General features: G+C 41.9%; 2 protein-coding genes across 3 annotated transcripts in view; one reads left to right on the forward strand and one right to left on the reverse strand.

Annotated features, from left to right (window-relative positions):
• Positions 1–23,491, forward strand: part of LOC137616713 (transmembrane anterior posterior transformation protein 1 homolog) — an 83,333-nt gene that overhangs the window by 49,347 nt on the left and 10,495 nt on the right. For both annotated transcript variants that reach the window (XM_068346715.1, XM_068346716.1), the window contains 5 exons: positions 12,265–12,453; positions 13,738–13,960; positions 14,324–14,474; positions 18,510–18,679; positions 18,946–19,106. In XM_068346715.1, coding sequence (XP_068202816.1) covers positions 12,265–12,453; positions 13,738–13,960; positions 14,324–14,474; positions 18,510–18,679; positions 18,946–19,106 — 894 coding nt within the window. The remainder of the gene's footprint in view (positions 1–12,264; positions 12,454–13,737; positions 13,961–14,323; positions 14,475–18,509; positions 18,680–18,945; positions 19,107–23,491) is intronic.
• The window catches only part of LOC137616714 (uncharacterized), a 28,464-nt gene continuing 23,951 nt past the window's right edge, over positions 18,979–23,491 (reverse strand). The window contains exon 6 of the transcript XR_011039494.1: positions 18,979–19,114. The gene's annotated coding sequence lies outside the window, so the exon portion shown is untranslated. The remainder of the gene's footprint in view (positions 19,115–23,491) is intronic.

Consider the following 23,491-nt stretch of genomic DNA (forward strand, 5'->3'; position numbering starts at 1 on the left):
AAAGAAGGGTTTTAGTGTGGCAAGAGACTTTGGAGGGGTGGCTTGAGATTAAATGTGTATAAGACTGAAGCTGTGTGAGCAGTAAGGAAGGTAGGGACAAGATATACATACATGAAAATAGAGGCTTGGTTCTAAAACAGGTGAAACAATTTAGATACTTGAAGTCTATTGTATGTCTGGAGAGAGAATGTGAGGCGGAAGTTGAGAATAAGATAAAAGCAGCCTAGGGGAAGTGGAGAGAGGTAGCAGGACTAATATGTAATGAGAAACGGCCAGTCAAGCTAAAAAAAAAAGGAACAAAAGGGGGTTTTCCTCTCTTCGCTTCTTCCAGCCTGACGAGGGATTCAGCTGACTTATGCTGGTACTTCTAGGGTGCCACAGCCCACCCTCCCCCGTTATCCACCACTAATGAAGTTTCGAATGCTGAATCCCCTACTGCTGCTACTTCAGCGGTCGTCAAGACTACTGGAGGAAGCAGCAGGGCCTACCAGAACTGCATTGCAATCGCTTGCAATTCATTTATATTTCTAGCATACTCCCTTGCCTCTATCACATCTACTCTTCTATCACCCAGAGCTTTCTGCACTCCATCCATTCACCCAAACCTTGGCCTTCCTCTTGTACTTTTCCCATCAACTCTTGCATTCATCGCCTTCAGCAGACAGCCACTTTCCATTCTATCTACGTGGCCAAACCACCTCGACACATTCTTATCCACTGTTGCTGCTAAATAGTTTCTTACACACATTCTGACCATCTTTACTTCGTTCCTAACCCTATCTCATCGAGATACACCAACCATGCTCCTCAGACACTTCATCTGGAACACATTCAATTTCTATCTCTCCGTTACTTTCATTTCCAACAACTCCAATCCATACGTAACAGTTGGCACAATCACTTTCTCGTACAGAACTCTCTTTCTTTACATTCATTCCTAACCCTCTGTTCTTTACCACTCCCTTCACTGCCCCAACATTGTACATCCTTGATTCACTCTCTGAGGTACATCTGCTTCCACTCCACCATTTGCTGTAACAACAGACCCCAAGTACTTAAACTGATCTACTTCCCCAAGTAACTCTCCATTCAACATAACATTCAACCTAGCACCACCCTCCCTTCTCATGCATCTCATAACCTTACTCTTACTCGCATTAACTGTCAACTTCCTTCTCTCACATACCCTTCTGAACTATGTCACTAATCGACCAAGCTTCTCTTTCGAGTCTGTAACCTGTACAGTATCATCCGCAAACAAAAACTGATTTACCTCTGACTCATGATCACTCTCGTCTATTAGTTTCAATCCTCAACCAAACACTTGAGCATTCACCTCTCTCACCTCTCCAACAAACAAATTGAACAACCATGGCGACATCACACGTCCTTGTCTCAGCCCCACTCCCACTGGAAATCACTTTCTCACTTCATTTCTTATTTTAACACATGCTTTACTGCCTATGTAGAAACTCTTCACTGCTTGCAACAATCTTCCATCAATTCCATAAAACCTCATCACATTGCTTCCCTATCAACTCTATCATATACTTTCTCCAGATCCATCAACACAACATACCCCTTGCCTTTTGCTAAATATTTCTTGCATATCTGCCTAACTGTAAAAAACTGATTCATATATCCTCTACCTCTTCTAAAACCACCCTGTACTTCTAAGATTGCATTCTCTGTTTTATCCTTTGTCCTATTAATTAGCACTCTACCATACACTTTTTCCAACCACACTCAACAAACTAATACCCCTTGAATTACAACACTCATGCACATCTCCCTTACCTTTATATAGTGGTACAATACACGCACACACCCAGTCCCCTGGACAATATAAAACACACATTAAACAATCTCACTAACCTTTTAAGTGCAGTCGCACCCCCTTCCTTTGATATTTCAGTCCTCACACCATCCATACCAGGTGCTTTTCCTACTCTCGTTTCATCTAGTGCTCTCTTCACTTCTTCTCTTGTAATCTCTCTCTCATTCTCATCTCCCGTCACTGGCACCTCAACACCTGCAACCCAAATTATATCTCCATTCCTATTATCTTCAACATTCAGTAAACTTGCAAAATATTCCGCCCACATTTTCCTTGCCTCCTTTCCTTTCAAGAACCTTCCATTTCCGTTTTTCACTGTCTTCAATTCTCGAAACACCCTTCCTTACTCTCTTCACTTCTTCCTAAAACTTCTTATTCTCTTCATATGAACGACCCAATCCCTGACCCCACCTCCAGTCAGCTGGCCTCTTTGCCTCAGGTACCTTACGTTTTACTTCCACATTTTTCTCTCTATACAGTATATATTTCATTCTCCTCTAATTTCATACTCCTCTACACTATTACTTCGCAGTCATTCTTTAGATGGAAGAAGAATGACAGGCATAGTAAAGATTACACAAGTGATATGAGTGTTATAACCGAGATGGTATGGTCACGTGTTGAGGATGGATGGTGAGGAGGGAGTAAGGAGGGCTTGGGAGGAATCTAGGGGGTGGGGGGGGGTTGCAGATCAACAGGGAGGTAGAGAATTAGATGGTGAGGGAGTAAGGAGGCCTTGGGAGGAATCTGGGGGGTAGGGGTTTGCAGCTCAACAGGGAGGCAGAGAATTAGATGGTGAGATAAAGTGAGGGATGATATGGAGAGAAGAGGTTTGGTGGCAGAGGATGCTTTTGATAGAAGGCATTGGAGTTGGAGAAGGGGCATCAGGCAACCAACCCCTTAATGTTGGAATAACGGTTGGAAAGGATGGGTGGAACTTGCTAAATTATCCAGGTGTGTATTATTAGTATTAATTTTATTATGAAAAATACAAATTAAACATTACCTTGGGATAATTTATCTAGCCCAATTATCCTCATTGATATGGAGGAGGGTCTGGAAAAATTTTCCTTTTGAAGGAGATAGAATAGGAGGAACATAATTAAAGCAAGATAGGAGAGAAAACCAATTAAACCTCTATAATTCTACCTGACTACCACGAAATGCAGTCGCAAAGGCCAAGGAAGAATTCAAAGTCAGTCTAACTGATCATTAGCAGTCCAAAAAAAGAGGGGAAGAAGGACAATGTTAAGTTCAAGACCCAGTATTGCAGATACAATCAAATGCCACAGACTTGACTGTGATCTCGACACAAAGAGAAGAGATGCAGGGAGCGACCAGCAACCTGTCGTCACAAGATAGAGACGATGGGTCAAACCCCCCTTGAACTGCACAAGGCAAAAGTCTCCCCATGGTGCCTCACAAGAACAGCATCCCTGCCTGTCTCCCTCTCTCTAGCGCGTGTCTGGCGGCCAAAGGAAGAGGCATAAATAGTTGGTGATTCTAAGCTGTGGGATGGCGAATCTAATACTAACCCATTTCTCATATGCCTAGTATTTGATACTGATTCCCTTTGAGAAAGGTTTCTTTGATTTGGGTATACCTGTAGTACAAAAGTTTTGTACTCTCCGGGTCCTTTCGGTTTTTCATCCCTATGATAAACGGATTGGGGGCGGTTGTGTCTTTGCTTTGCATGGGTTCTCCTCCAGATCAAGCTTTTGAACACTTTCTGAGAAGTTTCAAAATCTTCCTGTTTGATTCGAAGGAGACTTCCAATGCTCCAAGCGGTGAGTCTTCTTAATTAAAGGCTGAAGGTTTGTATGTCGCATAGGAACAATTAACAAAGTTTAAAAGTAATTTGTATTTTATCCTAGCCATACAAACATGAGTACCTTAACTTCCCTCCTCAAATCTCCCCTCTAGTCCTAAGTTGAAATATCATTAGTGAAGTGGGAACCCTCTCTCGCTGGATAACTACTCGTTATCCATTTCAATGACTGATTCCAGCTTGTGCTGAAGTAATCTCCCTGATTATAGAACCCAGGTTTATATGATTAAGAAAAATAAAAATTACTCTTAAAATTTGATATATCTTGCATAATTCAAAGGATGAAGATCTTCTTACTCTCTGTCATCAGTAAGTCAATCTAGTTTATGTAAATCAAAACTTTTGAAAGTCTTTTAATGCTGCCTAAAAAAAATAAAAATCTTTTGAGTTTACAGAAAGTTGCTAATTATTGAACAAGAGTTGTATCGGTGATATGACATGCGATAATTGAGCTGGGGATACCATAGTTTAATATGCCATAGCATTGTCGTGACAAATGCTGATACTCTTAGTGTAGTGGTTAGCAGGCTGTGGCCAAGTGCGTTACATAGACTCAATATAAGGGTGGTAACCCCAATCCGCTACCAACTGTTAAATAGATGGCCTCAGACAGTTCGATGCTGTAAGAACAAGATATGGGTACCATCCTTTTTTGGGGGTTCTGGGAAAGGGGACATAATGAGCAATTAAGAGTTTCAGGTAAATATTTTTTCATTTGAGCAAATATGGAAACTTGGATAAGATATTGTTTTACGGAAATAAATTTCAAGTGAATTATTGTTTTACGGAAATAAATTTCAAGTGAATTATTGTTTTACGGAAATAAATTTCAAGTGAATTATTGTTTTACGGAAATAAATTTCAAGTAAATTAATAAATGGTGAGGTGCAGGGCAACTTATTGGAGGCAAGGACAAAAATAATACTAAGATATAGAATTAGATTTATTACCTATAGAATTATTAAACAAAGGCATGAATATACAGTAATATAATGTGAACAAACTGAATGCAGAATAAAATCTAAGGCTATGAAAAAATAACTGATACCAGGCTATACTGTAAAGGACTGTACTAGGATTTGTGTATAAATATACATGTTAAAGAAAACCCTCTTGCTTCTAATAATCAATAATGTCTTTTTAACATTACCAACTACCATATTCATAACTAACTTCACAATATCTAAATACAGTATGGCTCATCAAAATACAGTATAGTTAGTCAAACTATGCCTAAATACAATGGTATACAGTATATTATCTGTTCCACCTCTGCATTCCATGAAAATAATCAGTTCATGGCTGGATGCGATGCTTCACAACCACGCAAGATAAAACACCACTTTAATTTACCACTGTGCCGATAACAGCCTAAAACCAGCCTTTATGTCCCTTTATGCTCCAAAATATTGTAGAGTCTCAGGCTGTGTCCATAGTACTGTTATTTATATGAATACCTATTGGAAGTTTGTCACAAAACATCTGATCACTTACCACCAGACCACTTAGGAGGCATCCTAACTTGTGTTGTCCTAAAGGAATGGAATCCCTTCTGGAAATCTGTAGAAATCACTACAGAGAAATCTCCATTTCAAAAATAGTCTACAATTCACTGACATTATCAGTGTCATTTCACCATCTCTACAGAATTCCATGAACGATTTGTATTTCTTATGTACAGTACCAGGTGAGGTCAGAGTTCTTCATTTTGAATTTAAACTTCTAATTTTCTCCTAGGTACCCTACAGGGAGTAGGCATAATGCCAGTCTGAAACAAAAAGACAATTTATTAAACAAATTTCATAGCAAATGAGATATTAGATGAGACAAATAATGATAAAAAGTAAATTTTCAATATTAAACTTAGCCGGTGATCATATAAGCTGTCAGCTCTGCTGCCCGACAGAAAAACCTAAGGACAAAATACGCCAGCGATCGCTATACAGGTGGGGGTGTACATCAACAGCGCCATCTGTCGAGCAGGTACTCAAGTACTCCATGTAAACACAGAACCAATTTTCTCTCTGTCGTGCCACCGGCAAGACCTACTAAATACGCTGTTGCTTACTGGATTGATTTTCACAGATTTTGGTGAAGTACTCATTTCTAGTTATTAGATTTCGCTTTGCAGAGGTTATCTTCAATACTTCCTTGCATTCTTTGATTGAATTTTGGATTATTTGTTGACGACTTGGATAGATTTTGAATTCCCCTTTGACTAATTCAAGATGGCTGACCCTTCTCAAGTCCCTAAATACAGAAAGTGTAGTGCTAGGGACTGTTCAAGGCGTCTTCCGAAGGCCTCTATCGATCCGCACACCATTTGTTCCAATTGTCGGGGTAAAACCTGTCAATTGGAAGATCGATGTGAGGAATGCGTTGGGCTTTCGGAATTCGATTTTCTCGAATTCCTGAAATATTCACGTAGGCTAGAGAGAGATAGAGTCAGGAGAAGTTCATCTCGCTCCGTTGATTTTTCCTCTCCCCATGCCCCACAACCTATTCCTTCCCCTGTAGTGGTTGCTCCTGATCCCCCTTCTAGCACTCAACAACCTTCGATGGCGGATATGATGCGTGCCATCCAGGCTCTGGGTGAGAGAGTCGAGTCATTGGCGAGTGACCGTAATCAACTCATGGCAGACGTCAAGGAGTTGAAGGGTAAGAGTGCAGTGGGTAGTGACAAAGTGAGTGGTAGTGTTGTGGAAAGTGTTAGTGTTGCGCTTGAGGGTGCGTCTGTTCGTGCCTGTCGTCCTCCCAGTCCGGGACCTCTTGCAAGCTCCCAAGCCCAGGGGAGAAGCAATGTCGTACGACCAAAGGGTTCGACAGGCTTTAATCAGCGGACAGACGTTCCCTCCGTGGTTTCGGACGTATCTTGCCAAGATCGCCCCACCCACAAGAAGACGAGAGAGCCCATTTATTCCTCGTCTGCGGAAGATGTTTCTCGGAAGAAACAATGGACCAAGGTCTCACGACCTCTCAAACGCAAGGTCCCTTCCGCGCAAGTCCAACGGCCCAGTTGTAGCCACTGGGTCAGTTCGGACTCGCTGCAGTCTTCCGATGACTGCACACCTCCTAAGAGAGGCAAAGCGGTACCGCAACAGGCAGTAACACCGTCTGTTGCCGCACCTGCTACTGTAGACCCTAAGTGGGCTTTGCTGCAGACCATGCAGACACAGTTGTCATCTTTAATGCAGGACTTTCGTGCGGAGAAGGTTGACGCTGCACCCGTTAGCCTACAACCAACCACGGTTGTGCGTCCAGTTGACGCTGAGGCTACCTTCTCCCGCACTCCCGCCACCCATGCGCACTGTACCCTGCCAGCCGCATGTTGACGTTCGCCGACGCACGGAACCCTCCGTTGACGTTCGCGAGTTACAACAACAACAACCTAAGTTGTTTTGTTTTGACGCGGTGCGTCAACCTCCGCAACCCACTGTGGTTACCCCTACTCGCCCACAGTAGACTAGACAGTCAGGAGTAGACGCTTTGCGCCCCCGCGCAGCTATGGTTGTTGCCAGCTCACAGACTGGCCAACAGTTCCATGACGTTGCGTCCAGTGCAGTCACGCATGCACCCGTGCTGCCGGACTCAGCTGACCAGCCAATGCCTACTCCTTTGCCGCTTCCTCCTCAGCATTCAGACGATGGACTCTCTGATGATGACGACGCTGCACACCTTGACGACCCGCACACGGACATCGACGAACCCAAGACCACGCCTCCCTCCTTGGACTTTAGGAAAGTACTTGCACTGTTCAAGGATATGTATCCCGATCAGTTTGTTTCTGCGGCCCCACGCTCACCTCCATCTGAGTTCGCTTTAGGCACGCAGTCATCCGCGCCTGCCTTTACGAAGCTCGTCCTCGCCCGCTCGTCCAAGAGAGCTTTAAGGGTGTTGGGAGATTGGATGCAGTCCAAAAAGCACCTTGGGAAGACAGCATTCTTGTTTCCCCCTGCGAAACTCGCTTCCAGATCGAGCGTCTGGTATGCCACGGGAGAAGTTCTCGGCTTGGGAGTTCCTGCCTCTGCCCAGGGCGACTTCTCAAGTCTAGTAGACTCTCCCCGCAGGCTGGCCATGAGACGCTCCAAGATTTGTTGGACTCCTTCAGATTTAGATCATCTGATGAAAGGAGTGTTCAGAGCCTTCGAAGTGTTTAACTTTTTGGATTGGTGTTTGGGAGCGTTGAGCAGGAAGACCTCCCCTTCTGACAAGGAAACTTCCATGCTCATTATGTCCTGCATGGACAAGGCCATACGGGACGGTTCCAGTGAGCTTGCGGCTTCGTTCGTTTCCGGGGTCCTCAAGAAACGGGAAAACCTTTGCTCCTTCTTGTCAGCTGGAGTAACACAATGTCAGAAATCGGAGCTTATGTTTGCTCCTCTCTCGAAGTGCCTTTTCCCAGAGGAATTGATCAAGGAGATTGCTGCCTCCTTGATTCAAAAAGACACGCATGACCTGGTTGCGTCATCCGCACGCAAAACCACCCCTTTGCCTACCGTGTCTAGACCCAGGATGGATACTCCAGCGTCAAGATTTATTCCGCCCTTTCGTGGCAGAGCCACCAGCAGAGGAGGTGCTCGTGCCGAAGGGAAACGTGGGAGCAAGAAGAAAGATACCAAGTCCTTTAGAGGCAGAGTCTGACTGCCACCTTCTTCAGACAGCAGTGGGAGCCAGACTCAAGAACTACTGGCAGTCCTGGGAGAACAGGGGCGCAGATGCACAATCTGTGAAGTTGCTCAGAGAAGGGTACAAGATCCCATTCTTGCGCAAGCCCCCTCTAGCAACGACTCCCATCGACCTCTCTCCCAGGTACAGAGAGGAGGACAAGAGACTAGCGTTGAAGCAAGAGGTGTCTCTCTTACTAGAAAAGGGAGCGGTAGTCAAAGTCCGGGACCATCAATCCCCGGGCTTCTACAACCGTCTCTTCTTAGTGGTAAAGAAGACAGGAGGGTGGAGACCGGTGCTAGACGTCAGTGCTCTGAATGTCTTTGTCACAAAGCAGACGTTCGCCATGGAGACGACAAAGTCTGTTCTAGCAGCGGTCAGGAAGGAAGACTGGATGGTCTCTTTAGACCTAAAGGACGCTTACTTTCACGTCCCCATCCACCCAGATTCCCAACCTTTTCTAAGGTTCGTTTACGGGAAGGTTGTCTACCAATTTCAAGCCCTGTGCTTTGGCCTAAGCACGGCGCCTCTTGTCTTTACGAAACTGATGAGGAATATTGCCAAATTCCTGCATTTAGCAGACATCAGAGCCTCCCTCTATTTGGACGACTGGCTTTTAAGAGCTTCGTCCAGTCGTCGCTGTCTGGAGAATCTAAAGTGGACTCTAGATCTGACCAAGGAATTGGGTCTCCTGGTCAATATGGAAAAGTCCCAACTGGTCCCATCCCAAACTATAGTGTACCTAGGGATGGAGATTCACAGTCAAGCTTTTCGGGCTTTTCCGTCGGCCCCCAGAATAAGTCAAGCCCAAGGATGCATCCAGAACATGCTAATGAAGGACCGATGTTCAGTCAGACAGTGGATGAGTCTGATAGGGACGCTTTCATCACTGGACCAGTTCATTGCGTTAGGGAGACTGCACCTCCGTCCCCTTCAATTTCACCTGGCTGTTCACTGGAGAAAGGACAAGACGCTAGAAGCGGTCTCGATCCCTATTTCCGAGAAGATGAAGTCATCACTGACCTGGTGGAAGGACAACATCAACCTCAGAGAGGGTCTGCCCCTGACTGTTCAGACCCCCAACCACGTTCTCTTCTCGGACGCATCGGACACGGGCTGGGGTGCGACATTAGACGGTCGGGAATGCTCGGGCACCTGGAACTCGGAGCAAAGAGCGTTACATATCAACTGCAAGGAGCTACTGGCAGTTCATCTGGCCTTGAGAAGCTTCAAGTCCCTCCTTCAAGGCAAAGTGGTGGAGGTGAACTTGGACAACACCACGGCCTTGGCGTACATCTCCAAGCAAGGAGGGACCCATTCTATGAAGTTGTACGAGATCGCAAGGGACCTCCTCACCTGGTCAAGAGATCTAAACCTGTCTCTAGTAACGAGGTTCATTCAAGGCAACATGAATGTCATGGCGGACCGCCTCAGTCGGAAGGGTCAAATCATCCCAACAGAATGGACCCTTCACAAGAATGTATGCAAGAGACTTTGGGCCACATGGGGCCAACCTACCATAGATCTCTTTGCAACCTCAATGACCAAGAGGCTCCCAAATTATTGCTCGCCAATCCCGGACCCAGCAGCAGTTCATATAGATGCTTTTCTACTGGATTGGTCCCATCTAGACCTTTATGCATTCCCCCCGTTCAAGATTGTCAAGAAGGTACTGCAGAAGTTCGCCTCTCACGAAGGGACAAGGTTGACGTTGGTTGCTCCCCTCTGGCCCGCGAGAGAATGGTTCACCGAGGTACTGCAATGGCTGGTGGACGTTCCCAGAACTCTTCCGCTAAGCGTGGACCTACTACGTCAGCCACACGTAAAGAAGGTACACCCAAGCCTCCACGCTCTTCGTCTGACTGCCTTCAGACTATCGAAAGACTCTCGAGAGCTAGAGGCTTTTCGAAGGAGGCAGCCAGGGCGATTGCTAGAGCAAGGAGGACATCCACTCTTAGAGTCTACCAGTCGAAGTGGGAAGTCTTCCGAAGCTGGTGCAAGTCAGTATCAGTATCCTCAACCAGTACCTCTGTAACTCAAATAGCTGACTTCCTTTTATACCTGAGGAAGGAAAGATCTCTTTCAGCTCCCACGATCAAGGGTTACAGAAGCATGTTGGCAGCAGTCTTCCGTCACAGAGGCTTAGATCTTTCCAACAACAAAGATCTACAGGACCTCCTTAAGTCTTTTGAGACCTCGAAGGAGCGTCGTTTGGCCACACCAGGTTGGAATTTAGACGTGGTACTAAGATTCCTTATGTCAGAAAGGTTCGAGCCGCTACAATCAGCCTCCTTTAAAGATCTCACTTTAAAGACTCTTTTCCTCGTCTGCTTAGCTACAGCTAAAAGAGTCAGTGAGATACACGCCTTCAGCAGGAACATCGGATTTTCATCTGAAACGGCTACATGTTCTTTGCAGCTTGGTTTTCTAGCCAAAAACGAACCACCTTCTCGTCCTTGGCCGAAATCGTTCGATATTCCAAGCCTTTCTAATTTGGTTGGAAATGAACTAGAAAGAGTCTTGTGCCCTGTTAGAGCTCTTAAGTTCTATTTAAAACGAACTAAACCTTTACGAGGACAGTCAGAAGCTTTATGGTGTGCTATTAAGAAACCTTCTTTACCTGTGTCGAAGAATGCAGTTTCCTATTATATTAGACTGTTGATACGAGAAGCTCATTCCCATCTGAATGAGGAAGACCATGCTTTGCTGAAGGTAAGGACACATGAAGTTAGAGCTGTCGCAACTTCAGTGGCCTTCAAACAAAACAGATCTCTGCAGAGTATAATGGACGCAACCTATTGGAGAAGCAAGTCAGTGTTCGCGTCTTTTTATCTTAAAGATGTCCAGTCTCTTTACGAGAACTGCTACACCCTGGGACCATTCGTAGCAGCGAGTGCAGTAGTGGGTGAGGGCTCAACCACTACATTCCCCTAATTCCATAACCTTTTTTAATCTTTCTCTTGAAATGTTTTTTATTGTTGTTTTTGGGTTGTCCGGAAGGCTAAGAAGCCTTTCGCATCCTGGTTGATTTGGCGGGTGGTCAAATTCTTTTCTTGAGAAGCGCCTAGATTAGAGGTTTTGATGAGGTCCTTTAGTATGGGTTGCAACCCTTGATACTTCAGCTCCTAGGAGTCGCTCAGCATCCTATGAGGATCGCGAGGCTCAGTAAGGAAGACGTACTTAAAAAGGCAGAGTAATTGTTCAAGTCGACTTCCTTACCAGGTACTTATTTATTTTATGTTTGTTATTTTGAATAACTGCTAAAATGAAATACAAAATACTTAGCTCTTAATAATGTAAACATGTAATGCTGGTCTCTACCCACCCCCCTGGGTGTGAATCAGCTTATATGATCACCGGCTAAGTTTAATATTGAAAAATGTTATTTTTATTAATAAAATAAATTTTTGAATATACTTACCCGGTGATCATATATTAAAGGACCCTCCCTTCCTCCCCAATAGAGACCCAGTGGACCGAGGAGAAAATTGGTTCTGTGTTTACATGGAGTACTTGAGTACCTGCTCGACAGATGGCGCTGTTGATGTACACCCCCACCTGTATAGCGATCGCTGGCGTATTTTGTCCTTAGGTTTTTCTGTCGGGCAGCAGAGCTGACAGCTTATATGATCACCGGGTAAGTATATTCAAAAATTTATTTTATTAATAAAAATAACATTTTTATAGAATTAATTGGTATTTCCTACATACCAACCATTACTGGTAATTGCAATTGCAATATCATAGTTACTTTTATTATTGTTACCCACTTCAATTTGTATTTCCACATTTGTGTACATTTGATAAATAACTAATCTTGTTTTCTTTTATTTATCTGTGAAAGTGGATAAAATTTTAATGGTCCTTAAATTTGGTTTCTCCCAAGTTAGAGTTCTTATTTTATATAAAGCCTAAATTGTTTTATTTATTGCAGAATATTCTTCAACAAAAACAGAAGAATTCTCAAACCAGCTGAGATTGTCGACTTGCTGAAAGGGGTCATGGTTTTGATTTGCTGTTATTTGATTGGGTATATCGATACCTCAGTGTGCTACCACATAATCAAGACTCAGTCTACAATAAAATTGTACTTATTCTTCAACATGCTTGAGATTGCCGATAGGTGAGGACGAAGTTTGATGAAACTGGAAGCAAAGTTTTCATTATTTATTCAATTTTATAACATGTATAATATACTTGTATAAAATACAAACCATTGTCTTTCCAGAACTTGATATTTTGATGTTGTTGTATATAGTAAAAATATCTCATGATTCTAGGTAAGTAAGGCTGCATTTATGTTTGAGGATATTATCTCCATTTTCTTATGTTTGGAACTGCTTCAAGTATTTGACTGACATTTTTCAAGTATTTTTTTGTGTAGTCTATAATTTCCTATTCCATTTTGTTATTAGTAAAATATATTGTTTTTCATTCATATTGTAATTAACAAATGCATTTACCTGGTCATTTACAGACAAACATTCATGGTTTTCCCCGTCAATTTACCTTGGTTGTTCTTCAGTTTTTGCCCACTTTTAGGGTCATAAGACATTTTTGTAATTTACCCATTTTATTTACATGGATGGGTCTAGCCTAGTTCTTTGATCAACCTATCTTCTGTTTTTGAAATTTCAGCCTGACAATTCTGTTTTACTTTTCCATATAAGTTTGTTGTATAGAGTTTTTCCATACATAACTTTTCTCCAAATAGAAAAGCCCTGGCTTAGGCAGTTGAAGCTCCATTTTTATTTGTTTTGTGTATTATGTTCATAGATGTTTGCCGTGACTTTAGGAAAAAAAATTTGAATAGAAAATCTTTAGGCTATGTAATTAAAACTTGGTTTTACATTGAATTGGATACAATTTCTATCAATCACATGAAAGTTGTTGCAAAGACCAAGGGTGTCCTCATGGTCTATCATCTTGTCTTTTGCCAGGACTGTCATGTCACTAACCTTTTTCCCCTTTTCCACTGATTCTTATTTTATGGGTATTTTTACTTATCTTATGATGAAACCAGTTTAAGATTTTAAAGAACATATTTTTTCACTTATTTCTGGTGACCATTTGTTACTTGCACCATTATATGTGTATCTGTCTGTTTGTAACTAGGACACACACACACACACACACACACACACACTCACACACTCTCTCTCTCTCTCTCTCTCTCTCTCTCTCTCTCTCTCTCTCTCTCTCTCAAATTCAGTTCAATCTTCATGTGATGTGATACTTGTAATATCTCTTAGAGCCAACTCTTGGCTAATGACCAGAATAGCTTGGGGTCCACGAAATTAAAATTTTCATAAAAAGCTTTGTTTTATATACGAGAATAAAAATTGACTTGTAGGGAGTGACTGCTTGAATGTACAATATTGCAATATTATATTGACTATTTTTTCAGATTGATGTCTGCATTTGGGCAAGATACACTTGATGCTCTGTTTTGGACAGCTACTGAACCCAGGGGAAGGAAACGAGAACATTTTGGTGTTCTTTTTCATTTGATAGTTGCAACTCTTTACGTTGCAATTCATTCAACAATTGTTCTACTGCAGGCATTAACTCTCAACGTGGCAATAAATTCCGATAACAAAGGCCTTCTCACCATTGTTATTTCTAACAATGTAAGTATGATTGTACATAGTTTATTTATCCTTTGAAATTGTTCATAAGAGTGAGTCTGCATTATCAAAAGGTTCTTATATAGAAACATTTGATTCTCTTCCATACATACATACATACATATATATACATGTATGTATGTAAGTATGTATGGTCACCTGACAAAAGAATGCAATATCTGGTAACATTCACAGATCATAGATTTGGGCATTTGTGAGTGATTGATTTCAATGAAAAGACTAAATTTGTTAAATATTAGAATAATAGATCAATTTTTGTATGTACAATTAATCTTTATTGTTTTATGTTTCTCATTTAATTATGCAATTCTAGAGAATATTAAGAAGTTTGAATTCTTATTTCAGTTTGTAGAATTAAAAGGGGCTGTGTTCAAGAAGTTTGATAGAAACAACTTGTTGCAAATATCCTGTAGTGATGTTCGCGAAAGATTCCACAACTGTGTTCTTCTTCTTGTGGTTGTCATACAAACCATGAAGGAATATGCATGGAAAGAAGGTACAGTATAATTATTTTCATGTTGCTTTTGTGTATGTCATTTTGAACATTTGAATGCCTTAATGCAAAGTGTAAAACATTGCATTACAGTTACAGTGATACCTCTTGATATGAAAGCTTCTGCTTACGAAATTTTCATGCTGCGAAACGAGATGCGAAGATTTTTCCGACTCACATTGCAAAATATTTTTCATGCTATGAAACGAGGTACGGTACAAGAGCCTGGCCGCTTCCGTGACCGATTTAGAAATTCGCGAGCTGCCAGCTGCAAATTCTCTACCATCCTCCCTCGCTCCCATTTGTTATATCCCTACTCTGATGCTAGTTACCACTATACGATCCTGCTCTCCTGTTGGTCGGCATCTATCCCATCATGCAACTACGTATTCTCGCTCGTTTCATTTCGTTAGCGCTATTTTTCACATTGAATTCGTGATGATTTTGCTTTCATGCTTTTAGTTCTGAACTGTATCCTCTTGAGTAGTTCAATTCGTACGTTATTATCCATGGGACACCCAGAAAAGGTTCACACAGGTCGTGCTCATGATTACTGTACATGACATTTGCCCGAATCATTTTAAGACCATTTTAAGAAGCAGCCAGAAACAAGCTTCCTTGGATAGTTATTTATTGAAGAGGCCTTCGATACTAGTAGGCCAAGAGGAAAATGAAAGTGATAAAAAAAAAAAAAGTGGAAGTGATGAAGAAGATTATAAATTTAGAAAATACAAAACGTAAAGTGAAAATAAATACAAAATTAGAAAAGGGCAAAAAAAAAAGAAAAAAAAAGAGGAAATTTTATTTTGTTTATTGTAAAGTTGTGTTAATATTTTCTTCCATTTGTTAATGTGTTTCATAAAGTTAAGTGTTAATGTTTTCTGCTATTTATTATGTTTTTTAAAGTTAAGTGTTAATGTTTCTGCCATGTTCATGTTTTTTGCCGTTTGTCATCCTCCTCACTTCGCTCTCAGACATTGCCTCACTCTAAAGGTAAGGTTCCACATTTTTGTTACTGTATTTCCCATTTATTATTGGATTGTTGTACTGTCTGTTCTAATTATACATTTAATTTACAGGTTATTATTGAATGATCCAAATGGTTGTATTTCATTGTGTTTAGTGGAGTTTAGCCTTATTATAAAAATTTAATGTGGTGTTTTTATAGGGCTTGGAACGAATTAGGCTACTTATAGGAAAAAGGTGACTCACACTGTGCAAAAATCACAATACGAAAGTCACTACGGAACCAATTGATTTTGGAATTTGAGGCATCACTGTATTTTAATGCCATCTCTTAGAATTTCAAAATCAAGTATAGCATTTAGATAACATCATTAGCAGTTTACAAAAGGGTTTTGACAAAGGAAAAACCTATTATTGGAGAGATGTTGTGTAGGGTCCAAAGACTTTCCTGTGAAAAGGCTAGAACTTGGAATTCCAATATAAAATAAATACCAAAGAAATATGGTCTCCCCTGCTTTAGGGCCAGTGTATCAATGTGCAAATCACAGACTCACTATGTACACTGTAAGATAAACCTTCGAGTTTAGGCACTACTGAACTCAATACAGCACCTCCAATGCTGAAGACAGTCTGCTATTTGTGATGTCATTACTAGGTCATCATCACATAAATAGGAGAATCAGCGCTACAACCGGGACTATTCTACCTGTGCATCAACTTGACCCCAGCTTCCATCCATCATTTCCAAGTGAGAATCCATTGTTCCACTCCCATGCACTAGATAGGGGGATGGAGTGTTCTGGAGATAGCACCTCCTCAAAGTTTTATTCGTTCATGGATACAAAATTCTGAGTCATTTGAATAGGTTACTCCTACTTCTGTTTTCTACAACCAGACAGTAAAAAAGAAAAAGGGTTCGGTTACATTATAATTGGTTACCTAGAAACGCCAGTGCATGGCAGTGTTATGTGCTCCTATGTAGTATGCATCACTTCTATCTTGGTCGCCATGACGATAAGAGGTCTTCTCTCTTCTTCTCTACACTCATGACTTCAATCATCCACACTGGATTACCCTTAAAGTGCTTTAGGTCTTTATTTTATCATTGTCACTTCTTGTGTTACGATTGTGGGTAAAAATGGCTAGTGGCTCTGTCATGCGATCTTGCCCCGGCCATAATGATCGCCCTTCTGGCACTTTCATGATTTAGATTGATGTTGATCCGCACCCTTTCTGCCCCTCATATGCCAGGGCAATATGTGTTCTGTGTTATCTCCATGTGATTGTTGTAGAGAGTATCTGTACTCCCAGTGGGAGAGATATTCTTGATGCAAGAAACGAGCTAATAGAGATCGTTCTCTTCCCTTGTCTTCTTCCAGTAATGGTAAGAAATGCAAGCTCTTTCCTGTGTCCATCATAAGGCTCAATACTACACAGAATTCAAGAAGTTTTATTCCAGCTGTGACTAGATTGTGGAATTATCTTCCTAATCAGGCAGTTGAATGTTTATATGTTGAGCAAGCTGACATGAGTCTCTCTTCATAGTTTATATATGACATTATTTTAACTTTGTCACTGATATTAAGATATTTTATATTCTTTATTCATTACTTTTCATATTTTTGTACTGGGGTATTTTTCCCTTTAGACTTATAGCATCCTGCTTTTCCAACTATGGTCATAGATTAGTTAGTAATAATAATAATTACAGGTTGAGTGTCTGACCCTTTTCCCTTACACCTTTGGATTGGAAGTTGAGGCGGGTGAGCTCCCATACTGAGCATCTGCTCTATACAAGTCAGTTATAGAAGTATCTCCTTCCATCCTTCTTACAAGGGCGAGAACAGATAGAATGTAGGATACATTATGCCTAATTGGCTATACATTGTGACATATCCTCCAAGGATTTAGGATATGTCACAATGTATGACTGTCTGTCAGCAGACTGAAACCTATCTCAACCCATGAAAATCTATTCGCAGAGATTTCATACCCTCTCCATTAAGAAGAAACTCATCTCTTTATGTAAAAATGTCTACAACCCCATTCATACAGACTGCCAATGCAAGAGCCCATGTGCCACTCACAAGTGGGGCGATCTTGACTGAAGCAAACCAAATGTATTGACAGGGATGACTCTCCTATTAAAAGATGAGGGTTTTTATTTGGTTTGGAACAAATCACAAATTTTACTAGTAATTTGTTTTTTTCCTAACTATAATAAACTATAAGTTTCACTTCTTGACTCAGTCACCTTGCAAGTCCTATGTGAAGGCCAAAGTGCCTACTCAGTGTACTGGCTGTAGGGCAGAGCTTTCCTGCCATCCGCCAGTAACTACTGACACCTCGTTATAAATTTTAAGATCGAAAGTTCTAGCCAAGCTGAAAATATGTCACCCATTAAAAGATGAAGGTTTGTATTCATATTGGAACAAATCACAAATTTTAAAATTAATTTTTATTTTTCCTAACTAATAAACTTCCTGACTCAATCACTCCTAGGTGAAGGTCAAAGTTGCTACTCAGTGTACTGGCTGGATGGGCAGAGCTTTCCTGCCACCGGCCAGTAACTACTGACACCTTCCTATAAATTTTAAGATCCAAAGTTCCAGCCAAGCTGAAAACATAATCTTCTTAAATGATTCACGTTTGTATTTTTAGGAAAAATAAAAATTACTTTTAAAATTTTGGAGATTTTTATAAGTTTAATGAACATAGGTATATGTATAAAGTACTTTTTAGCCACATATAGGTTTCCTGTATTGTCCAGGAGCCAAATATGTATGATCATAATGATAACATCTTCACAAGAAGTTAAAAGTGTCAAAGTGATATTCATAAATTTAAACAGTTTTGAATAATAATGCCAACAAAAGATGAAAGTAACAATTTCTAACTTCTATTCCAAATTAAAATAAATATCTTCTTTTGGAATAGGATTTGTTTTTAATATATAATATGCTTATACTTATCTGGTTACTTAGAGTAACCAAATTAGAGAATTTGAATTTGCCTGGGTTAAAAAAATATTTGTAACTTTCTTTTAATATTTTTTTTCCACATGCTTTTCAGAACGTCTCTGGATTCTTCTTCCCGACTGTCTGATGGTATGTGGTACCGAAGTTTTGGTGGACTGGCTTAAACATGCATTCATCACTAGATTTAATGACATTCCAGCAGATGCTTACAAAGACTACACCGTTCTCCTCGCTTCAGATTTGATTATGTGCAAGCAGAAATATGTAAGGGTGGTATTTTGAAATCAATAAACCCATTTATAATGTTTTCAAACCTAGTTTTTTTATGAAAGTTTGAGTTTCACTGTTGTGCTTTGCTTTTTAAGCTTATCAAAGTTTGACTATCATGAATCTTGTTGTGTGCTTTATGAATGAACTTGTGATGCTTGTTCATCTAAGTTTGTTTTTTGCTTTTTCTCATGAGGCCTACTAATTGTATACCAGAAACTAGAAGAACTATTTGAAATACTTGTAATGTTACATCTTTACAGGCATATTCTGATCATAGTGATCTGGTGGCCAGGCGCATGGGCTTTATCCCTCTGCCTCTTGGAGTTGTCATGTATCGAGTGTTAAACCAGTCTATTCCTCTGCATAATCCAGCTTCTTATCTTGTTCTCCTCTTTGGATTCCTCTGTCTGCTATCTTTCAGGTATGTACCTTACGGAAGTAAAATATTTAAATTTATGAAGGATATAATATAGTATAAAGGAAAGTAAATAAGAATTGTCAAATAGCATTATTAAGGACAAAAAAAATCTGTAAATCCAAGAAATGAGAGCAATATGATAGAATAAAAATTTTAAGTTATGCATGGACAAATCAAAGGGGATGAGGTTGAAACCCCATTTATTAAGGCTAATTATTAACCCCACATATCTCACTTGCTCCCAGTATCAAGAAGTCAAATTTTTTAATTCCTTCCCAATTTCTTAGCTGGCTAGTACAAATATTACTTGGAAAATTGCTTAGAAGTTTAATTTAATCATTAAATTTAAACCACAAAGGAAACACTCACTTCGTTGAGGAGGCGATTCCAAATAACTACTATAAAGCTGTAATCAAAATACAGTACTGTACTGTAGTTAACAAGTTGTTTATAAGTGCCTTTGGAAAAATCTTATATTCTACTTCAGTTCTCGGTTATGTCAACTTGGAAACCAGTGTTGGCCAAAGGATATGTTACTTTATGTTTACACTAGTAATAAAGAAAATCTACTCTCCAAAATGTTTGGAAACACCTGGAGCTGCCGCTAAAAGGGGAGTAAACATTGCCAATTCAAATGATGTCAGACTTATTCCCTAGAGTTACCATGAGTCACTAGATGTCACCTTGGTGGCCAGGAGGCATGGCTTTTTGAAGGGAAGAACAGTATTTTTAGTTTTTTAGGGGATAACACCTCTAATTTGGCAACCTCTTGAACAACTTAAGCCAATAATTTTGAGGTATATATTGAGCAGTAGTTTCTTTCACCTGTTCTTGACTTTTCCATGGAAATGTATGCCAAATGTCAACAAATGTGAATGAATATATGAAACTTTGACCATGTAGTCTGGTGCAGAAGCCATTCAGTACCATCATTGCATGGAAAAGGTGATTGATCCGTCTCTTAAAAAAAACCATTTCGTTCTTTATAGGGAATATACTTTTGGTAAAGCTGTAACTAGCCATAAGACTTTTAGCAAGGTATAACTACCCACCGCTAGTTAGCGGGGGGAAGGATGATTAGGGGGTAGTATTGGCTACCCTGCTCACACACACACCAGTGCTATATCGCCACTTTTGCTTTTGGCTTGGGGGAGTGAGGCCATTCCGTTCTTTCTGCCCTTTAACAAACTGGCGTTGACTTTTCTCATTCTGGAATTCTAAGGTTTCAAGGTTTCTGTATTGCTGGCCTGCCCGGCCTTGAAGGTCGCCAATTAACAGTGGCTTGGTTCTCCAAAACCTGTCCTTGGAAATGAATCCTTACGTGAATCTCTTCAATTATGGGAATGTTAGACCCACCATACTTCTTCAATTCAGTCGATGATGGCATTTATTTAGTGGTAGCCCAAAAAAAACTCTTACAGAACTTGTGATCGCTAATTAGGGTACATGCAGCACCAGTGTCTACCTGAAATTCAACTTTAGCACTATTATTTAAGTTTAGTGCGACATAGTACGGATCTTACAAATTAGATGAATTAGCTGTGAAAATATACTTACCACTTCATTACCAGAGTTACCTGTACTACTAAATTCTACCGAACTTGCAGCCTTAGACTTAAAGACTCCCTGGCAGGTTTTGACAAGTTATACTTACTACTGTATTATTGTTAGAAACACACACTTTAGCAATGTGCCCTGTGTGCTTACACAAATAGCATTCTACATTTTTGAATGGAGTCACTTTTCCTGTGGCTTTTACTAGGCCGTTTTCTTTTCTCTCTCTCCTTCCCTCCCTGCTTAGACTTCTGATTCGGAAAGGCATTTAGTCTTAGTACTAATAGTCTGAATGGTATTTACCTCAAGACTATGAGTATTAGCTTTTTTACCTAACTCACTGACATCTTTGTCAGCTGCTATATATTAATTTCGGCAAAGCTGAAAGGATGAGCCATTAAAATTTTAGTGAAGGTTAACTACCCATTCCGCTAGTTAGCGGGGGTAGCTTTTGTTTGTGCTTTCTCTTTATTAGTGTGTGTGTGACTTCTGCCGACCATCCGAACCTGGCCTGGACTTGAGGACTGGGCCTGCGGTACCTTCGTGTCGGTCGTGGACACCGATCGTCACACCCTTTGTCCCGCCTGCAGTGTAGTGAGTGTCGGGAGTAGTCTGCTTAGTGAGAAAGGTTTGGGCGCCGGTGGAAAAAGAAGTCAAAGCGGGATATTTCATCTTCGAAGATTTCTTCAAAAGGAAAAAATACCCAAGGCTTCTTCTTCCGCTTCCCGACCTTCCTCCGAAGCTCCTACTTGATCGGCCTCTTCCAAGAGACTGTAGACCCTTTAATTGTTGGTCAACCTCGGTCCTCGAGAAATGGTGTTGCTTCCCCTAGTAAAGCAGCCCCACCTCTCCCGCCGGGTGAGGCCATGTGTCTCTCCTTTTGTACAGGTGTGGTCACCTTTGGGGCTTCCAGGTCCACCCTCCCAGGACTCCTTGCTGTAGCTCATCATCCGTGGTGCTAGTGTGCAGCCTTCGTCGACTTCAGAGGTGGATCCTCTGTCGTACGTCGACGCAGTGGCGTCTGAGGCGCCTTCTGCTGCTGCTGACGCCCCTGCCTCTTCAGCTGTTGCTGCTGACTGTGCTTCCCCCGTTCCTGATCATCCTTCGAGGGAGAAGCAAAGTCTTTTCGTCTGTCTCGCCTGCGAGTGTTTCTCCTCGGAAGAGGAGCGCACTCATAGACTCCTCTGCGGAAGACTGCTGCTTCTAAGGCTCCCAGAGGGGCGTCAGTGATCTCACAGAGGTCGCCCTCCGCTTTGCCTTAGAGGTCTCCCTTCGCCATCAGTGAAAAGGTGCCTCTTCGGCTCTTCAGCCTCATCTTCGCAGCCTTCAGCCTCAGAATAACCTCATCTTCTGGCCCTCGACCTTCGCCCATTCCTGGACCTTCTCCTTACAATGCTGCCGCTAGTCCTCTGAATTCGGTCTTGGACTTTCTGTGGATTGCTCGCGATCCCCCACGGTGGATGTTCACCCTTCCAAAGGGTACATCCCTATTCTTGACTCGTGAAGTTGCAAAACATCCCTTGCCCTCGAAAACATGTCTTCCTTCACAGCATTCCAGACCTTCGGCTGGGCGCAAGCGGTCTCCAACGCGCCAGCGCTCATCGGTTCACCAGAGCACACCAACATCTCATCAGTGCTCTCCAGTACTCCAACGCTTTCCAGTGCATCAACGCTCTCCAGCTGGTTCTTGCCATAAGAAACATCAACATTTGCCGGCTCACTATCTTATCGACGATCACCAGTGCACCCTGTGCTCACCAGCGCTCTCCTGCTCTCCTACTCATCAGCGCTCTCCAGCTTGCAGCAAGCGCTCTCCTGCGCACCAGCGCTCGCCAACTCGTCAGCACTCACCTGCTCCCGCTTACGCACCAGCGTTCTCCGGCTTGCCAGCATTTGCCTGCCTTCCCGCGCACACCTGGGTACCAGCACTCTCCGGTTCGCCAGCGCTCTCCTGCGCAGCACTTTACTACGCGCAAGCGCTCTTTCTGGTTTGCCAGCACTATCCTACGCACTTGCGCACCTGTCAAAAAAAGAAGAAAGGCAAACTTTTGGACAGGTCACCATCGCCCCCATTCCTCTTCCTGCAAACGCATTACAGCACACCCGCCGGGAAAAAGAAGAAGAGACTCCACAGAAGGGTTCAAGATTCCGAAGATTCTATCTTCTAAGGCGGACTCACCGCACCAACCATCGGTCGAGATTCCTCACAGGGACTCGTTGATCCCTTTCTCTTCAAGAGCTCTCTCTGACAGTGCCACCATCAGCAGAAAACCTTGGTTCTGTGCCATGGTCAGAGCAGTTGTACAAGCCTTCAGGCTTGCATTATCATCCCGCTTTTTGGAGACATCACAACATTCGATATTCGACTGCTCCAGCAGATCTCTGGTAAAGGACCTTGGCTACTTCGCCCTTTAAGAGAAAAAGAGGAGTCTCAGACGCAGTAACATCCCCAGGGCGAAACTGATTCCTCTTAGGCCTTCGAGGCCTGTCTCGCCCTCCAGGTGTTTTCCTGCGTCACTTCTGGCAAGGGAGTCTCAAGAGGTTCGAATTTCCTCCCGTTCACCTTCGGCGGAATATTCTCCTCCCACAGGGAATTCTCCACCTCTAGCGGAAGTCAAAAAGGACAACTCCATCTGCCCTTCAATGCTGTAGTCCTATCTCCATCCTCGGAAGGAATCAAAGGACTCCAAGACACTTCCAAAGTCCTCTTCAAGGACCTCCAGGCCTTCATTAAGTACCAGTCACTCTAGGAATGTTCACGATCCATGGGGTGGAAGAAGGAGACTTTGCTGCTAGTCCCACTTCAGAGGGGAAGCAGAAAGAGTCGCAACATG

Source organism: Palaemon carinicauda, chromosome 22, assembly GCF_036898095.1.
Source record: "Palaemon carinicauda isolate YSFRI2023 chromosome 22, ASM3689809v2, whole genome shotgun sequence".
Taxonomy (NCBI): Eukaryota; Metazoa; Arthropoda; class Malacostraca; order Decapoda; family Palaemonidae; genus Palaemon; species Palaemon carinicauda.